A 17420-nucleotide genomic window follows, 5' to 3' on the forward strand; every position below is an offset into this window, starting at 1 on the left:
AAGGAACATAGCACCATACTGTGGAACACTACCACAAACTAATTTTGCTCAATACTTTTATTAACCCTACTACAGAATATAAATTTTTTACAGGTGTGTTGTTCATAATTAAAATAATAATAACAAAAATAGCTGATATGTATCGATGGCCAATATATACAGGTACTACTCTAAGTGTTTTTCTTGGATTTTCTTATTTAATCCTCACAATAACTCTCTGAATTAGACCCGGCTCATGCCCCATTTTCAGATGAGGAAAAAAGGCACACAAAATGGTCAAGTAATCTGCCCAAAGTGACAGGAAGTCATGGGGTCTGGACAACAATTTATAGGCAAGCCCACACGTGTCCACAAGCGTTGTTGGTATAAAGACACTGACTTCTTATTTAAAAGGGGCACCTTCCTGTTGATGAGTTCAGTCAATGAGAACATATGTTGTGTTTCTGAGATAAAGCAGACAAAAATATATGGTTTCTACTCTGCTAACTCTAGATCCTTATCTCGTCTAGTTTACAGCAACCACTCTTTATAAACAGATTCACGGAAATTTGAAAATCAAGAAAACAGCAAAGAAATCGGCACTGGAGAATTCCTGGAACCTTTCTCCTCCGGTCTTTCTTACATTCATCAGATATCACCTCCAATAAATGGCTTCCTTTCATATTTCTCTTAGGCTGTAAAAATACTGGCTCCCCTCCACCTGGACTGAAAGACATCTACATGTTGTAAAACTCTGGGACTTTCTGTGCCACCCTGTCGAGGCTCATGACCATGCTGCTTAACAGCTGTTCACTCTGGAGGTGGCAGTGGGGGCCAGGCAGAACAGTCACGGAGAAGAGGGGAGAGTCCATGCTGACATGACCGCCCTTTGCACTGGCCAGGTTCCACGCCAACCTGTGATCCTCACCGAGGTATCACTTTAGCCTGATGTGTCATCCATCTCTAGCCAGTCGCAATAAGTGCTAAGAGTCATAGGGGTGGGAAACGGCCCCTGAGATGAAGAAAAAAAGGAAAACCCCAATCTCCAAGGACACCCAAAGGGAAGGAAGGGAAAGGGTCTGTGCTGGGCTTTCTTAGCAAGAGTTAAGAGCTCCAAGTCACTTAGCAGCAACTACTTAGCAGCTTCATGAGACACGGAGATTGAGGCTCCCACCAAAGGACACAGCACCAACCAGCCTCCAACTGGAGCCTCTGGGGAGACTCAGAGGTGAGCTCGAAGGTGGGGAGGGGGCATGCTCAGCTTGCCCAGAGCTACCAGCTGGAGTTTCTGACCCGGGGCATGCTTCCTGGCTGGGTCACAGGTGGCCTGCGGGGTCCGCCCCCAATCGCGGGAGCCCCCCTCCCCTCCAGCCCTCTCTCAGGTCCCCAAGCTCGCCCCTAGTTCTCTCAGGAACTCAAGTGTCCACTCTGCAGCCCCCTCAAAGCCCCCTTTGCCTCCCCGTAAGCTCCCAGGCCCTATACGCCCCTGGGACCCCCAGATGCTCCCGCCTCCCGCCCCCAAGACTTCCCAGGTGTCCACCCAGCCTTGGACCTAAGCGTGCGCCCCCTGCCCCCCTCTCCCTTGCTGAAGCGGGGAGGGCAGCGCACCGACGGGACCCAGGCCAGGCCCAGCCTTTGCGGCCGTACAGTGCGACGTGTCACACAGGCCGGGCCGGCTCCTCCTCCCCGCGGCCGCGGCCACTGGCGCCGTAGGGGCCGCCCGCGGGATCCCGCAGGGATGCCAGGCGAGCCTGAACACTCCTGGCGGCCGTTACCTTGTTGGTGGGCACCGAGCGGAGGCGCTTGAAGATGGTCAGGATGTCTTGCTTGCTGGGGTCCCCCATGATCACCCAAGAACCGGGGCGCAGCTGGCCCCGCCAACCGGGAAGGGCAGAGCTGCAGCGGTTGCAGCCTCCCGGGGGTAGACGCCGACCGAGGGGCGGGGCTGCCCGGGAAGATCAGACCCCGCCTCTCGACGGCCCCGCCCTGGCCCCGCCCACCGCCGCAGCGCACGCGCCGCTCGCTTAAGCCCCGCCCCGGAGCGGCACGCGCATGCGCAGGGAAGCTCGCAAGCCTCAAGGGCCCTACCTGGCTTTGTCTCTGGGTGGTGCTTGTCTCAGGCCGACCTGGGCCAGGTTTATGCGGGCGCTCACGGCTGCCCGAGGCACCACCGCCTCGGATGACGCACTCCTTCCTCGGCCACAGTCAGGCGGCAGAACCTGCCACTCCAAGTGGCAAAGGAGAAAACTTGCAGGGCGAGGGCCTCCCTTCCGTCTCCCGATGCCCGAGGGCAGGATTTTCTCTAGTCGCCTTTTAACATATTTATTTATTTTGCCCCAAGCTAAAGCTGAGGCCTGGGTGGGAAACGTCCGGTAGCGAAACTGGTACTGATACTTTAAGAAAAGCAGTTTTGCCACAGGACGCTTCCCACCCAGACCTCAGCTTTAGCTTGGGGCAAAATAAATAATTATGTTAAAAGGCGACTAGAGAAAATCCTGCCCTCGGGCATCGGGAGACGGAAGGGAGGCCCTCGCCCTGCAAGTTTTCTCCTTTGCCACTTGCCTCCAGTACTCTTGCCTGGAAAATCCCATGGACAGAGGAGCCTGGCAGGCTACAGTCCATGAGGTCGCAAAAAGTCGGACACGACTGAGCGACTTCACTTTGGGTATATCAGTTACTGTTCAGTAGCTAAGTCGTGTCCGACTCTTTGCAACCCCATGGACTGCAGCACGGCCAGGCTTCCCTGTCCTTCACGCTTTCCTGGAATTTGCTCAGACTCATGTCCACTGAGTTGGCGATGCCATGCAACCATCTCATCCTCTGCTGCCCCCTTCTCCTCCTACCTTCAATCTTTTCCAGCATCAGGGTCTTTTCTAATGAGTCAGCTCTTCTCATCAGGTGGCCAAAGTATTGGAGCTTCAGTCCTTCTAATGAATATTCAGTGTTGATTTCCTTTAGGATTGACTGGTTTGATCTCCTTGCTGTCCAAGGGACTCTCAAGAGTCTTCTTCAACACCACAGTTCGAAAGCATCAATTCTTCAGCATTCAGCCTTATTTATGGTCCAACTCTCAAACCCACACATGACTATTGGAAAAACCATACCTTTGACTATATAGACCTTTGTTGGGAAAGTAATGTCTCTTCTTTTTTTTTTTTTTTCCAGGATGATTGCAACATATATTTAACAATACAGTTTTACATAGAATGCTAAGAGCACTTTTCATATTTTACAGAAGAACTTGAAATATTTGGATTTTCTATTAACATACCATAGCAAAGCCAAATCTAATTCCTAAATGGATGCATTACAATTTGTTTATAGAGTTTAAAGGCTTAATGGCAATAAGGAGGGGAGGAAGAAGTGAAAGTTTATTTTACATAACTGACTGGAAAATAAATTCAAGAAAAAGCAAGTACAATTTAATACGGTCTCATGCGCCCTGAAGGAGGTGGTGCCTGATTTGGAGGAGTGACCACTATGTCCAGATAGTCTCCTATTTGGAACTTCTGCGACTGCAGGGTCGTGGAGTCATCAGTCCCCTTTGTCCCAGACATGGTGCTGCCAATCTCCTTTACTCGATAGCCAGGCCTTTTAAGATCCGTAAAAACAATTGCAAAATTGAAGTGTGTGCCTTTTTTTCTGGCTTCTGGGTAGACTTCTTTTACTAAACTAGTCGATTCTTTTAAGGTTGCATCCATCCAAGTGTAGATCTGCAGCTCGCTGGACGGCAGGTTTCTGCGGGAGAACTCGTCCATGCGGTGGTGGCGGCCATTGTTGGTGGTGAAGACGCGCAGGAGCAGCGGGCAGGTCTTCTGATCGATGGGCTTCTCCGGCTCCTTGTTAATTTCCTCCTGCATAACGCTTGGCTGCACCACCATCTTCCTTCTCCAGCCTGCGAGACACTCACTCTGACCTCCGACCCCGGCAGCGAGCATGAGAACAAAGCCTGTCTCTGCTTTTTAATACTCTATGTCATAGCTTCTCTTCCAAGGAGCAAGCATCTTTTAATTTCATGGCTGCAGTCACCATCCTCAGTGATTTTGGAGCCCAAGAAAATGGTCTGTCACTGTTTCCATTTTTCCCAATCTATTTGCCATGAAGTAATGGGACCAGATGCCATGATCTTAGTTTTCTGAATGTTGAGCTTTAAGCCAACTTTTTCACTCTTCTCTTTCACTTTCATCAAGAGACTTTTTAGTTCCTCTTCACTTTCTGCCATAAGGGTGGTGTCATCTGAATATCTGAGGTTATTCATATTTCTCCTGGCAATCTTGATTCCAGTTTGTGCTTTATCCAGCCTGGCATTTCACATGATGTACTCTGCATGTACATCACTGGTTTTTCCAGTGGTCACGTATGGATGTGAGAGTTGGACTGTGAAGTGCCGAGAGCCGGCATATTGCATATTGAGTGCATATTGTGTATTGAGTGCAGCACTTTCCACAGCATCATCTTTCAGGATCTGGAATAGCTCAACTGGAATTCTATCACTGCCGGGAGCCAGCGTGAGGAACTCCGCCCATGACAAAGGTCATGAGGAAGGAGGCTCGGGATATGCAAAGGCGGGATCGAGCCTCAGGAGTCCCCCTGGAAACTCTCGAGCATCTACCCCCAAAACCAGAGTCTGCCTACTTTCTGCTTTGTGCTTTCACCTACACCTCTGACTTTACGGGGGGCTGTCCCCCACTACCTCTCTCTGAAAAAGAGTTAGCTTACAGCTCCAGTTAATAATTCCTGGGTGTGACAGTGTTTCAACCTACAAACTCCTTTGGAAATCCTCTAGCCTGCCTGAATAGGTTCTTCTCTGAGCCACATGTGATTGCTCAGAGCCTCCCAACTGTGAGAGGCAGGAGATGTTCTAAACTGTCTAAACACAGATTCCTTTGAGTAGTTAAAAGATTGATTAGAAATTGTATTGGTGAAGGGTTTTTCACTTATTGGGCCAATGTTTGCTGCTAAGTCTCCATATCTCTTACCTGCTGTGTCCCTGGCAGGGTATTGATTAATATAATTGGTGTAAGCAGTAGCTTTAATGTTTGTAACCTTGGACCCTTGAGTTAATTCTTTTCTTGATTGAGCCCACCACACCTTTGCCCTATAGGAATGCAACTTTGTCTAATGCTTTTGGAGGGTGGCTCCTGACTTTGGAATAATCACCTTTAGAGAAAGATAAGTTTCTTAAAATGTTAACAGGCCTCCTGGCCAGAAGATGATGTAAATCACCTGAACTTTTGCATATGATAAGTTTGAAAGTCTGGCTTTGATTAGGATCAGGAACTGCTGTCCTTGCATGACTCTACCCCTTCCTCCATTATCCTCTATGCACAACTTAAGGTATAAAAACTACTTTGGAAAATAAAGTGCGGGCCTTGTTCACCGAAACTTGGTCTCCCCATGTCGCTCTCTCTCTCACTTCGGCTGGGTTTCCATCTGGAGCGCGGAACCCACCATGCTTACTAATTATGCCTGGGCTTCTAAGATCCGACCGGGGAGGCCTCAGTGTCTCCTCTCCTTCGGGAGAACGGAAGGACGCCTGCGGCCTACGTAAGTGGTGCAAACTTCTTGTCTTGAAGTTTTATTGGTCTCCCGCGTAAACCAAGCTACTCAGCCTCTTTTCTCCACTGAATTTCCTCACTGAGCTATCCTCATTCTATTACTTTTTATATCCTTAATTAACGTTTAATTAAGCAGTTGTTTCCTGATCCTCGCCGACGCCGCCCCCGCTTTGAATACCCTGGATCAGCCGGGGCTGGTCCCCAGCAGTGAAGAAAGCTGAGTGCCGAAGAATTGATGCTTTTGAACTGTGCTGTTGGAGAAGACTCTTGAGAGTCCCTTGGACTGCAAGGAGATCCAACCAGTCCATTCTGAAGGAGATCAGCCCTGGGATTTCTTTGGAAGGAATGATGCTGAAGCTGAAACTCCAGTACTTTGGCCACCTGATGCAAAGAGTTGACTCATTGGAAAAGACTCTGATGCTGGGAGGGATTGGGGGCAGGAGGAAAAGGGGACGACAGAGGATGAGATGGCTGGATGGCATCACTGACTCGATGGACGTGAGTCTGAGTGAACTCTGGGAGTTGGTGATGGACAGGGAGGCCTGGCGTGCCGCGATTCATAGGGTTGCAAAGAGTTGGACACGACTGAGCGACTGAACTGAACTGACTGACTCTGCATGTATAGTCGTGTACGGATGTGAGAGATGAAATGTAAAGAAAGCTGAGCCCCGAAGAATTGATGCTTTTGAACTGTGGTGTTGGAGAAGACTTTTGAGAGTCCCTTGGACTGCAAGGAGATCAAACTAGTCCATCCTAAAGGAAATCAGTCCTGAATATTCATTGGAAGGACTGATGCTGAAGCTGAAACTCCAATACTTTGGCCACCTGATGCGAAGAACTGACTCATTGGAAAAGACCCTGATGCTGGGAAAGATTGAAGGCAGGAGGAGAAGGGGAGGACAGAGGATGAGATGGTTAGATGGCATCACCGACTCAATGGACATGAGTTTGAGCAAGCTCCAGGAGTTGGTGACGGACAGGGAAGCCTGGTGCGCGGTAGTACATGGGGTCGTAAAGAGTTGGACACGACTGAGTGACTGAACTGAACTCTGCAGATAAGTTGGATAAGCAGAGTGACAATATCCAGCCTTGTTGTACTCCCTTCCTGATTTTGAACCAGTTCATTATTCCGTGTCAGGGTAAATCAGTGAGAGATAACAATTCTCCTGAGGCAAAAGATGCTTATTGGTCTTATATGATGAAAGCAGACAAGAAGAGAAGCTGGCTTTTTCCTACCCTTTGGCTGACATTACTACCTGGAGGCTTTAAGCGCTTGGGGAAGGGCATCTCTTTGGCTTAGTGGGTTGGAGCCACTAGGTAAGTGTCGCCCGAAGGTCAGGACAAAGATAACAGGTTTTGGAGTCCAGGCCCGGTTCAGCCAGCTCCCTCCCAGCTTTGCGATCTTGGTCAGATCACTTCTCTGAAGCTGGGCTGCTCCTCCCTACCATGGGGTTAGGGCTGGGGAATCAGTGCTGGGCAGTGCAGGAAAGCAGCCTCCCAGTGAACCCAGGGAAAGGCTTGAGCAGTTGTCTTTCTGCTTTGGAGGCTCCGAGAGGCGTGTTCTCTCAGCCAGTCTGGTTAGATACCCTCAGGGAAGTTGGAAGCTTGCAGGGCTGGAAGTATTCCAAGGAAGGGAAATATATCACCTTCCAGAACAGTAAGTTACTTTTGCAGTAAGTTTCAGCTCTGACTGAAAGTTCTTCCTTGTATTGAATCAAAGTACTACTTCCCTGGTGGCTCAGTGGTAAAGAATCTGCCTGTCAATGCAGGAGACAAGTTTGATCCCTGAGTCGGGAAGATCTCCTGGAGGAGAAAATGGCAACCCACTCCAGGATTCTTACTGGAGAATCCCATGGACCGAGGAACCTGGCGGGCTCCAGTCTATGGGGTCACAAAGAGTCAGACACAACTTAATAACTGAACAACAACAACACTGCTGAAGTCCCTGAACTTTGTGTCCTTAGGTACTGGTTTGGCCTGACACAGAATACCCTTTCTGATGAGAATAACTTCTTACCAAGTTATGTATCAGATTCAGGGTATTGTCCACTCTGAGAAGAAAAAAATGTACAATGAAATGTAGACAGTATCTACACTAACTGAGGCATAAAAGGACTAAGGGAAAAAAAAAAATATCATCAGTGTTTTTTCTCATCCGCTTAAGTGTTCATTCATTATTACACCTAATGCCTTAATATGTCATACTCCTCTCAACTGAGTATAAGTTTTTGAGATCAGATGTATTGTGTCTATCTTTCTATCCCCAGCACCTAAAACAAAGCCTGACACATAGAATATATTCAGTAAGGATGTGTGGAAAAGGCTTAGAATGTAGAAAGCTGAGAAGAATGTGATTCAGCATAATAATGAGAAACGGCTGGATAACGTTTAAAATTATAACTTGAGCCCATCAGAGAACTAGGGTTGCAAAGCAAGCAAGCACACAGAACTCCAAAGAGAGACGCACCTCCCCAAGACAGAGGGAACACAGAATGCTGTCACCTTTGGCGAAGAACAGGGGAAAGAGGTGGCTGCCATACAGGTGAGCAAAAGGAAATCAGTGAAAAGTTTAATGAATTCTTTGAGGCCAAGTGTGCACTAGCATGTCAGTTTAGAATAGCTAGGGGCCTCAGAAACAAAGAGAGCTTACTGTCTTCATTCACAACGTCTTTTCTATAAAACCTCCATCAGAAGTCTTTCTTCACAAGAAAGATGGAGACAAGAGAGACGGAAAGAAACCCCTTGCTGGGCAAGGATCCAACTTTTGGTGCATGGATGTAGAAGCCCACCCACTTCCTTCTCTCCTAGAAAGCAAAAGCATCAAATTCAGTTTTCCTTGGGCTATAGGCAAAGAGCCACGGCTGCCAGGGGTAGAAGCCGAATTCAGTAATCCCAAATCCTGAAGAGGATAGGAAGTCCTCCTGCTCTCAAAAGAGTCTAGGCAGAAATTCATTACTTCAGATCTGAGAGAAATAGAAGGGCCCAGTCAATAGACAGGTCCACATTGCCTTCTGGGTACTGTCCTTACTCTCTACCTTTTATGAAGAGAGCCTGGTATGCCATGGTATACCAGATGTTCACATCTGGTTTACTCACAGGTAATGTAACAGCCATGTTACCTGTAGCCAGGTAATATCTTATGGAAAAACTCCAATGATTTTTTTGGCCAGGGGCTTTCCAGGTGGTGTAGTTGGTAAAGAATCTGCCTGCTCAGTGCAGGAGACACAAGAGATACAGGTTCGATCCCTGGGTCAGGAAGATCCTGTGGAGAAGGGAATGGCTATGCACTCTAGCATTCTTGCCTGGAGAATCCCATGGACAGAGGAGACTGGCAGGCTACAGTCCATGGGCTCACAAAGAGTTGCACATGGCTGAGTGACTTAGGCTTCAACTTCAACTTCCCAGGTGGCACAGTTGGTGAAGAATCTGCCTGCTCAATGCAGGAGACACAAAAGATGCGGGTTCAATCCCTGAGGTTGCAGAGTCAGGCATGGATGAGCGTGCATGCATGCTTTTTGGCCAACCCAATATTCCGTTTATTCTGTTGAACAGGACCTTGCTGAAAGCCCAGTGCCACTCTAGGAAAAACTAGACATGCTTAGACAGTCATATGATGGATCACAAAGTGAGAATAAGCACAGACCTTATCATTGCCCCTGTGGACTTTCGTTTGTGCTGAGAACAAATCGCTAACTTACAAAGGCACAACATAAGAGCTGCGAGCGGCGTTTGTTCAGTGCCTTACTGAGGACGGTAGCCCAGGAGACGACCTCTCACATTACCTTGAGGTACTGTTTCAAAGAGGTAAGGGAGGAGCCTGGATATATATGATTTTTTTTTTCCCCCCGGAAAAAGTGGTCATTGAACATCCAAAGATCATTGCCACTCACAAATAACAGACATCTCAATGATTTTAGCACTTTTCTCTTTATGGGAAGACACAAGAATCTGCAGTCTCTGAAGTGTTTCCTTACTTGTGTATCTTAACTATCTAGGGGCCAGTATCCAAAGCACATGCTTTCTGCTGGTCTCCATTCTGAATCCCCCTCAGTGCGCTGTCAGAGGGTGACCGCAGTGGGTACTGGCTTGAGCCTTGTAGCACTGGAATGGCAGGCAGCGTATTTTTTCTTTACAAAGCGAACACTAGCTCTTAGACATGCCATTTCTGTACAGGGCAGATACTTTTGAACATGACTTCATGGAATCAGGAGCAGCCTTATCTGATTTCCACCAACTTCTATATGCTCAGGCAGTGCACTTGTTACTGAAGAGACTTTAGTCTGCTTGCCTGCCATGGCAAACTGATACTGGGCTGTGGTGAAGGAAAGCACAGGCTTTATTGCAGGCACCAAGCAAGGAGAATGGGCAGCTCATGCTCAAAGACCCAGACTCTTCAATGGCTTTCAGGGAATGTTTGTTTGTTTAATTAATAAACTCATTTATTTTTAATTGGAGGATCATTGCTTTACAATATCGTGTTAGTTTCTGCCGTACATCGACATGAATCAATCGTAGGTATACAAATCTTTCCCTCCCTCTTGAACCTCCTTCCCACCTACCACCCCACCCCACCCCTCTAAGTTGTCACAGATCACTGGGTTTAGCTCCCTGTGTCGCAGAGTAACAGGGGAATAATAGGTTTTAAAGACAACATTCAGGTGAAGGTTTCAGCTCATGGGCTTCCTTCTGATTGGTTGGTGGTGAGTTAACAGGGTGATGTTTCAGGAACCTTCTTCCAACCAGTCTGGGGTCAGCATGTCATCAACATCCTCCACCTGGGGTGGGTGGGGAGAGGGGGCCGGGTCTTAGTTTCTGCAGAACAACTCAAAGATATGCATCAGATTGTTATGATAATTGTTGTGAGGAGGAACTAGGTCTCTGCTTTATTGATGAGTTAGTTTTCTGACTGCTTCTCCTTTGTTTCTGCATTCCCTCATCTCCTTAATGACTAAATGCTTGAGTCTGGTCTTTGGAACTCAGGGAAGTCCTGGGAAACTAAACTTGTTTTTCACAAACAAGAAACAGGGGACACGGAGGGGCTTTTGTACCCAGGAGGACCCTGTAGGGTCCTTTTTGATTTCACACTTTTGGAAATTCACAGAAGTGTCCTTTTGGGTTTTTTTTTTTTTTGCCACACTGCACAGCTTACAGGATCTTAGTTCCCACATCAGGGATGGAACCTGTGCTCTCTTCAGTAGAAGCACAGATTCCTATCGAATAGATTGCCAGGGGATTCCCCTTGATTGATTATTTTTTTAAATAAAAATTTAAGCTGATGCCATTACCTCTTTAATGGGTTAAATGATTTGAAATCCTCAGTCAGTTCAGTCACTCAGTCGTGTCTGACTCTGTGTGACCCCATGGACTGTAGCACACCAGGCTTCCCTGTCGATCACCAACTCCCGAAGCTTACTCAAACTCATGTCTGTCGTGTCAGTGATGCCATCCAATCATCTCATCCTCTGTCCTCTCCTTCTCCTCCTGCCCCCAATCCTCCCAGCATCAGAGTCTTTTCCAATGAGTCAGTTCTTCACATCAGGTAGCCAAAGTATTGGAGTTTCAGCTTTAACATCAGTCCTTCCAATGAATATTCAGGACTGATTTCCTTTAGGATGGACTGGTTGGATCTCCTTGCAGTCCAAGGGACTTTCAAGAGTTCTCCAACACCACAGTTTAAAAGCATCAATTCTTCGGTGCTCAGCTCTCATTATAGTCCAACTCTCACATCCATACATGACTACTGGAAAAACCATGGCTTTGACTAGGTGGACCTTTGTTGGCAAAGCAATGTCTCTGCTTTTTAATATGCTGTCTAAGTTGGTCATAACTTTCCTTCCAAGGAGTAAGCGTCTTTTAATTTCATGGCTTCAATCACCACCTGCAGTGATTTTAGAGCCCAAGAAAATAAAGTCTGTCACTGTTTCCATTGCTTCTCCATCTATTTGCCATGAAGTGATAGGACCGGATGTCATGATCTTAGTTGTCTGAGTGTTGAGTTTTAAGCCAGCTTTTTCACTCTCCTCTTTCACTTTCAAGAGGCTCTTCAGTTCCTCTTCACTTTCTGCCATAAGGGTGGTGTCATCTGCACATCTGAGATGTGCTTCATCCAGCCCAGCATTCCACATGATGTATTCTGCATACGAGTTAAATAAGCAGGGTGACAATATACAGCCTCATTACTGTAATATTTATAACATTACAATATTATAGTAAATAATTGAAAAGTGAAATGAAAACTTACGTTAACACAAAAACCTATACTTGCAAACCTATACATGAACGTTTATAACACATTTATTTGTAATCATCAGAAACTAGAGAAACAGCCAAATATCCTTCAGTTGGACTGGCAAACCATGGCACATCCACTCAATGGGAACTGCTCACAGTAAGTAGAAATAAAGTATCGATCCATGTAACCATGCAGATGGATTTCAGATGAATCATGTGAAGTGAAAGATAAGACAATCTCAAAAGGCTATATGTTGTATGATTCTATTCATATGACGTTCTGGAAAAGTCAAAACTATGTAAATAAAACATCAGTGGTTTCCAGGGGCTGGAAATACAAGGAGGGGTTGATTACAGTGGAGCAGGGAGAAATCTGAGGGGTGAGGGGACAGTTCTACGTCTTGATTGTGGTGATGGTTACATGACTAGATGAATTTGTCAAATTATACACTAAACAGAGTGCATTTTACTGTGTGTAAATTATGCCTTAAAAAAGGGAAAAAAATGGGAAAGAAGTGCTCAGTGATATGGGACTTATAACACATGAAATAAAGAAGGCTGAGAGCCAAAGAATTGATGCTTTTGTGCTGCTGAAAGAAGACTCTTGAGAGTCCCTTGGACTGCAGAGAGATCAAACCAGTCAATCATAAATCCTAAAGGAAATCAACCTTGAATATTCATTGGAAGGACTGATGCTGAAGCTGAAACTCCAATACTTTGGCCACCTGAAGCGAATAGCTGATTCACTGGAAAATATCCTGATGCTGGGAAAGATTGAAGGCAGGAGAAGGGGATGACAGAGGACGAGATGCCTGGATGGCATCACTGACTCGATGGACATGAGTTTGAGAAAGCTCCGGGAGCTGGTGAAGGACAGAGAAACCTGGCGTGCTGCAGTTCATGGGGTCACAGAGAGTCGGACACGACCGAGTGACTGAACGACAACACAGGAAATATCACGCAGCCATGAAGCATGTTTTTGTGTTAGTCACTCAGTCTTGTCTGACTCTTTGTGACCCACGGACCATAGCCCACCAGGCTCCTCTGTCCATGGAAATCTCCAGGCAAGAATACTGGAGAGGGTTGCCACTTCCTCCTCCAGGGGATCTTCCCAACCCAGGGATGGAACCCACGTCTCCTGTGTCTCCTGCACTGCAAGTGGATTCTTTACCTGCTGAGCCACTGGGGAAGATCCCCAAACAAGTTTTTAGTGGAAGTATATTTAGGGACATGAGGAAAGTTCATGATCAAATATTAAAAGATTGAAGCAGGGTACCAAACCACATGTAGAGTACGATCCCAATTCTGTAAAGCACACACACGTTAACGGAAGGACAATGAAACAGGTGCGTGTGTGTGCGTACAGAGAAAAGACTAGAAAAAACGCACCAAGATATCAGCGGTATTACCTCTGGATGTTAGGACTGTAATGTTTTTCTGGATATTTTTTGCTTAGTTTCCAAATTTTCATCTGAACCTTTGCTCCTTTTACAAGGACAACATTGTTATTTTAAAACCTCGTAGAGGGGCAGGAGCAGCCTGGCTATCTTGACCGGAAAGTGGCCGATAAGCTGCACATGGTTCGCGTGCAGTCAGGTGCCCCTTGTCGATCAAATGCCACGAGCTGGGGGCTGTCTGTTCTCAGGCCTCTGGGCCAGGCACTCGGGTTTCTGTGGCCTTCAGCTGCCGCACTGCGTGTCACGGCTGTAGCCTGCTCACCAAGCCAGGTGTTAGTTATCCTTTCCTCAGATAGTGATGTTATTAGTATTACTTTAATTTAAAAAGTATTTATGTATTTGACTGTGCTGGGTCTTAGTTGCGGCACATGGGATCTGGTTCCCTGACCAGGGCTTGAACGTATGTTCTCTGCATTGGGAATGTGGAAGCTTAGCCACTGGAAGGTGAAAGCGAAAGTCACTCCTTCGTGTCTAACTCTTGGCTCCAGGCCAGAATAGTGGAGTGGGTAGCCTATCCCATCTCCAGCGGATCTTCCCAACCCAGGGATCGAACCCAGGTCTCCCGCAGTGCAGGCAGATTCTTTACCAACTGAGCTGTCACCTGGGAAATCTCCAGAGAATGATGTTATTTATGCAGTTCATCTGTTCCTTCCTTCATTCATTTCTTTTCATTCATTTCTTAGCCTTTCCCACTGAGGATTCAAAGAAGAAGTCTAAAACAGTGTACTCTGGGTTATATTGGATGGTTCAAGATAGATTGGTTTCCTTTCAGTTTCGTTCCACAAGCACTGGGGCTAGAGAGAAAGTAAGGCGCCATCCCTGAACCAATGAACTTGACGCCAGCAGTGACAACGTGGTGTCCAGAGTACATAGGGGGTCCTCTCAGGTCAGGTGGCTCTGATTCGGGATGACTCTCATCCTGGTAGGTAACTGCTGTTGAGCGGCCCTGGGGGCAGGCACTCCCTCACCGGCCGAGGCAGGCGCTCTCGTAGTCCAACAGCGCCACCTAGTGGGCAGGGACGGCACTGCACCACCCACGTCTGAGCCTTCCTAGCTGTTGCACCTTGAGCGGGTTACCTAACCTCTCTGTGCTTCAGGTTCCTCACCTATGAAAACAGGAATAACAATATTTACGTAGTTCAGAGTGTTGCTGTGTTAAATGTTAATAGATGTCAAAAAGCTTAGAACAAGGTCTGGCATGGAGTGAAGCACAAACGTTTACTATTGCCATTTTAAGTAACCAAAAACCCCAGAATACGATTGTCGTTTATTGACGAGCAAACCAAGGCTCAGAGAAATTAAGTATTTTGTTCTAGGTAACATAACTAATTAAGGTCCCACTATCAGAGTCAAGTTCGAGTGCAGGGACTACGACCTCACAGTCCATGCTCTTGACCACTGGCTTCAACTTTTCACCTTTGTAAGACTTCAAGTTTCAGAGAAGAAAAAAATATTTTATCAGATTTTGGGGTGGGAAGTCCAGCCTTCTTATATACAGTTTCGTATATGAATGAATATATGGCTTGGAGGAAGCATTCATGCCCAGCGTCTGGTTGGGGAGGATCTGGCATCTCCATCAGGGGTCTGCATACTTTGGTTATTATCCACTTGAGTTGGGATGGTATTTGGGGGTGAGACCACTTTCATAAAGTGGTGCCTTATATCTGTGTATTTTAACAAGCCCTTTAACACTGTTGACCCCAGATGATGATGAAAAAGAAAAGATGGGAACCATTTCCCCACTTTCCAGATGAGGAAACTGAGGGTCAGAGATACGAAGGGACTTGCCTGCAGACGCAAGGTGCCCATCGACCCTGGGGGGCACCTCTCTCTCCACTACCCAGCTGCCACCGAGCCCTCCCTGCCCCTTGCCAGGGATGGGAGGTCCCGCTGGCCTGGTGTCCCTTGCTCCCTGGGCTTGCTCTCTTTTTTAGAACAATTTTTAACATAAAAAAAAAAAGATTCCTTGTTTGTTTCTTTGGCTGCTTTGGGTCTTGGCTGCACCATGGGCGTCTCTCACTGGGGTGCACGGACTCTCCAGCTGTGACTCTTGGGCTCAGTAGTTGTGGTGCGTGTGCTCACTGGCCCCGCCGTATATGGGATCTTAATTCCCCAAAGTGAAAGTGAAAATCGCTCAGTCGTGTCCAACTCTTTGCAATCCCATGGACTATACAGTCCCTGGAATTCTCCAGGCCAGGATACTGAAGTGGGTAGCCTTTCACGTCTTCAGGGGATCTTCCCAATCCAGGGATCGAACCCAGGTCTCCTGCATTACAGGCGGAGTCTTTACCAGCTGAGCCACCCGGGAAGCCCTTAGTTCCCCAACCAGGGGTCAAACCGACATCTGCTGCATTGCAAGGCGGATCCTTAACCGCTGGACCACCAGGGAAGTCCCCTCCCTGGCTCTCTTTGTCCATACTGTCCCTGCCTCCTTGGCCCGGACTGTGGCTGATTGATCTCTAGGTCCCCAGGGCCCAGGTCCTGTGGCCTAGAGCTGGCTTAGGAGCATCTGCTGGTCATGTGAACAAATCACGGAGCGCACAGATACGGGTACTTAGGGCAGCTCTGTCTTGCTCAGAGTGTGGCCCCAGGTCAGCGTCCCCTGGGGACTTGTTAGATATGCAGACTCTGGGCCTCAGAAACTCTGGAATGTGGCCTGGCAAGCTAGGCTGCAACAAGCCCTCTAGATGTTTGAGAACAAGTGCGCTTTGGAGCCGGGCACTGGAGTTTGGACCCCACGTCTGCCCCTGACTTGCTGTGTGGTGTGATGCAAGCCACTCAAGCTCTCTGGTCTATAAAATGGGGCTCATCATCGTGAGGAGGTCTCTAAGGTCCTTTGCAGGGAGGGGTGCTCAGCACAGGGCCTGGTGTGTAGCTGATTCATGTTTAGCCCCAGGCTGGTTGCGAACAGCAGGCTGAGAAGCTGCCTGTCCCGCAGGAGTGCGGGGTCAGCCTGGGTCCTCTGGCCCTGTGCTTGGCAGTGGCCCTGCCTGGCGGGGGATGAGCCTCAGACCTCAGCAGCTTCTATTCCCCAGCCTCAGCCTCCCCACAAAGGCAGCCCCAGGTCTGTCCATTAAGGTGCTGTGCCTGGCCCCACCCCTTCTGCTCGCTCCCTCCAGAGACAAGTCAGCCCAGGGGTCACTGCCCGCTCGGCTGAGGGAAAACCCCTGAGAGGGGCACAGACCTCCTGCAGGTGTCTGGGGAAAGGGCTGGTGAGGGGCACAGGGGGCGGCTGTCCGGGTCACTAGGTCAGAGATCATTTGCCCTCTGAGCATGACCGGGGGGGCTTGGAGAGCATGGAATATCACCCCCCATGTGCTGAGGGGACTGGGGTGGGCTGCTGAGGGTCCCCTGGGCGTGGTGTGGATGCAGCCATGGTCTGGGGGGAGAAGGGGCAGTGGCAATGGGGCTAGGGAAGACAGAGGCAAAGGGGACCTGGTGGCCCAGCATGGAGGGTGAAGGAGGGGTGGCCAAGGATGCCAGGGGGTCCTGACTGGGGCCGGGGGACGTGGTGCCAGGCACCTGCGGCCTGTGACTCCGAGTCTAACCTCCATGGGGGGCAGGCATCGCTCTGGCTTGGAGAGGACGAGGCCCAGGGGTGGGTGAAGGTTTCCAGCTTGCCCTGAGGGCCAGGACAGGAGAGGGCAGCAGGCCTCCCAGGATTCCTTGCAGGAGCTCTGGGGGGCAGAGGAAGCAGAGAAAAGAGGTTGTTTCACTCCGACTTGTGAGGGTTCCTCCTGCTCAGCCGCCCTGTTCTTTATCCACTGATGGAGGGAGCGAGAACGGGCTCGCCCTCAAGAATCCTGCAGATGCAGGTTTGAACTACAGTTCTGTCGTAGGACCTTGGGCAGGGCGCTGGACTTGTTTCCAGACGGGGTGTCTTCTGTAAAATGGGGACTCCAGCCTCCCCAGTGGGCTGGCACCGCAGTACATGAGCTCACGGAGTGCCCAGGACTGGCCAGCTCAGCTCAGGCCATGGGACTGGGAGCCTGCCCTGACCCCGCTTGTCTCGCAGAGGCTGCCTCCCCAGGTGCAACTGGAAGCTGGTGACTGCCGGGGGCAGCGGGCAGCCTCGATGGGCTCAGCGCCTCCTCAGAAGCAGAGAGCAGGGCCCACCTCACTCGCAGCGTATTTGGAGCTGGGCAGTTCTTTACAGATGATGCCACTGAAGTGGGCCTGACGCACAGCAGGTGCT

At 48.7% G+C, this 17420-nt stretch overlaps 2 protein-coding genes across 2 annotated transcripts in view; both read right to left on the reverse strand.

The window, feature by feature from the left end:
* The window catches only part of ARFGAP3 (ADP ribosylation factor GTPase activating protein 3), a 51016-nt gene extending 49076 nt beyond the window's left edge, over positions 1 to 1940 (reverse strand). The window contains exon 1 of the mRNA XM_061418766.1: positions 1755 to 1940. Within this exon, the coding sequence (XP_061274750.1) occupies positions 1755 to 1823 (69 nt within the window). The 5' untranslated portion in view covers positions 1824 to 1940. The remainder of the gene's footprint in view (positions 1 to 1754) is intronic.
* Positions 1941 to 3231: 1291 nt separating this feature from the next.
* LOC133248488 (histone deacetylase complex subunit SAP18-like) lies at positions 3232 to 3942 on the reverse strand. The gene has a single exon (XM_061418769.1). It carries the CDS (start codon positions 3915 to 3917, stop codon positions 3402 to 3404), a length of 516 nt encoding a protein of 171 aa, XP_061274753.1. The 5' UTR covers positions 3918 to 3942; the 3' UTR covers positions 3232 to 3401.
* Between the last annotated feature and the right edge of the window lie 13478 nt (positions 3943 to 17420).

The sequence above is a fragment of the Bos javanicus genome, chromosome 5, assembly GCF_032452875.1.
Source record: "Bos javanicus breed banteng chromosome 5, ARS-OSU_banteng_1.0, whole genome shotgun sequence".
Lineage (NCBI taxonomy): Eukaryota > Metazoa > Chordata > Mammalia > Artiodactyla > Bovidae > Bos > Bos javanicus.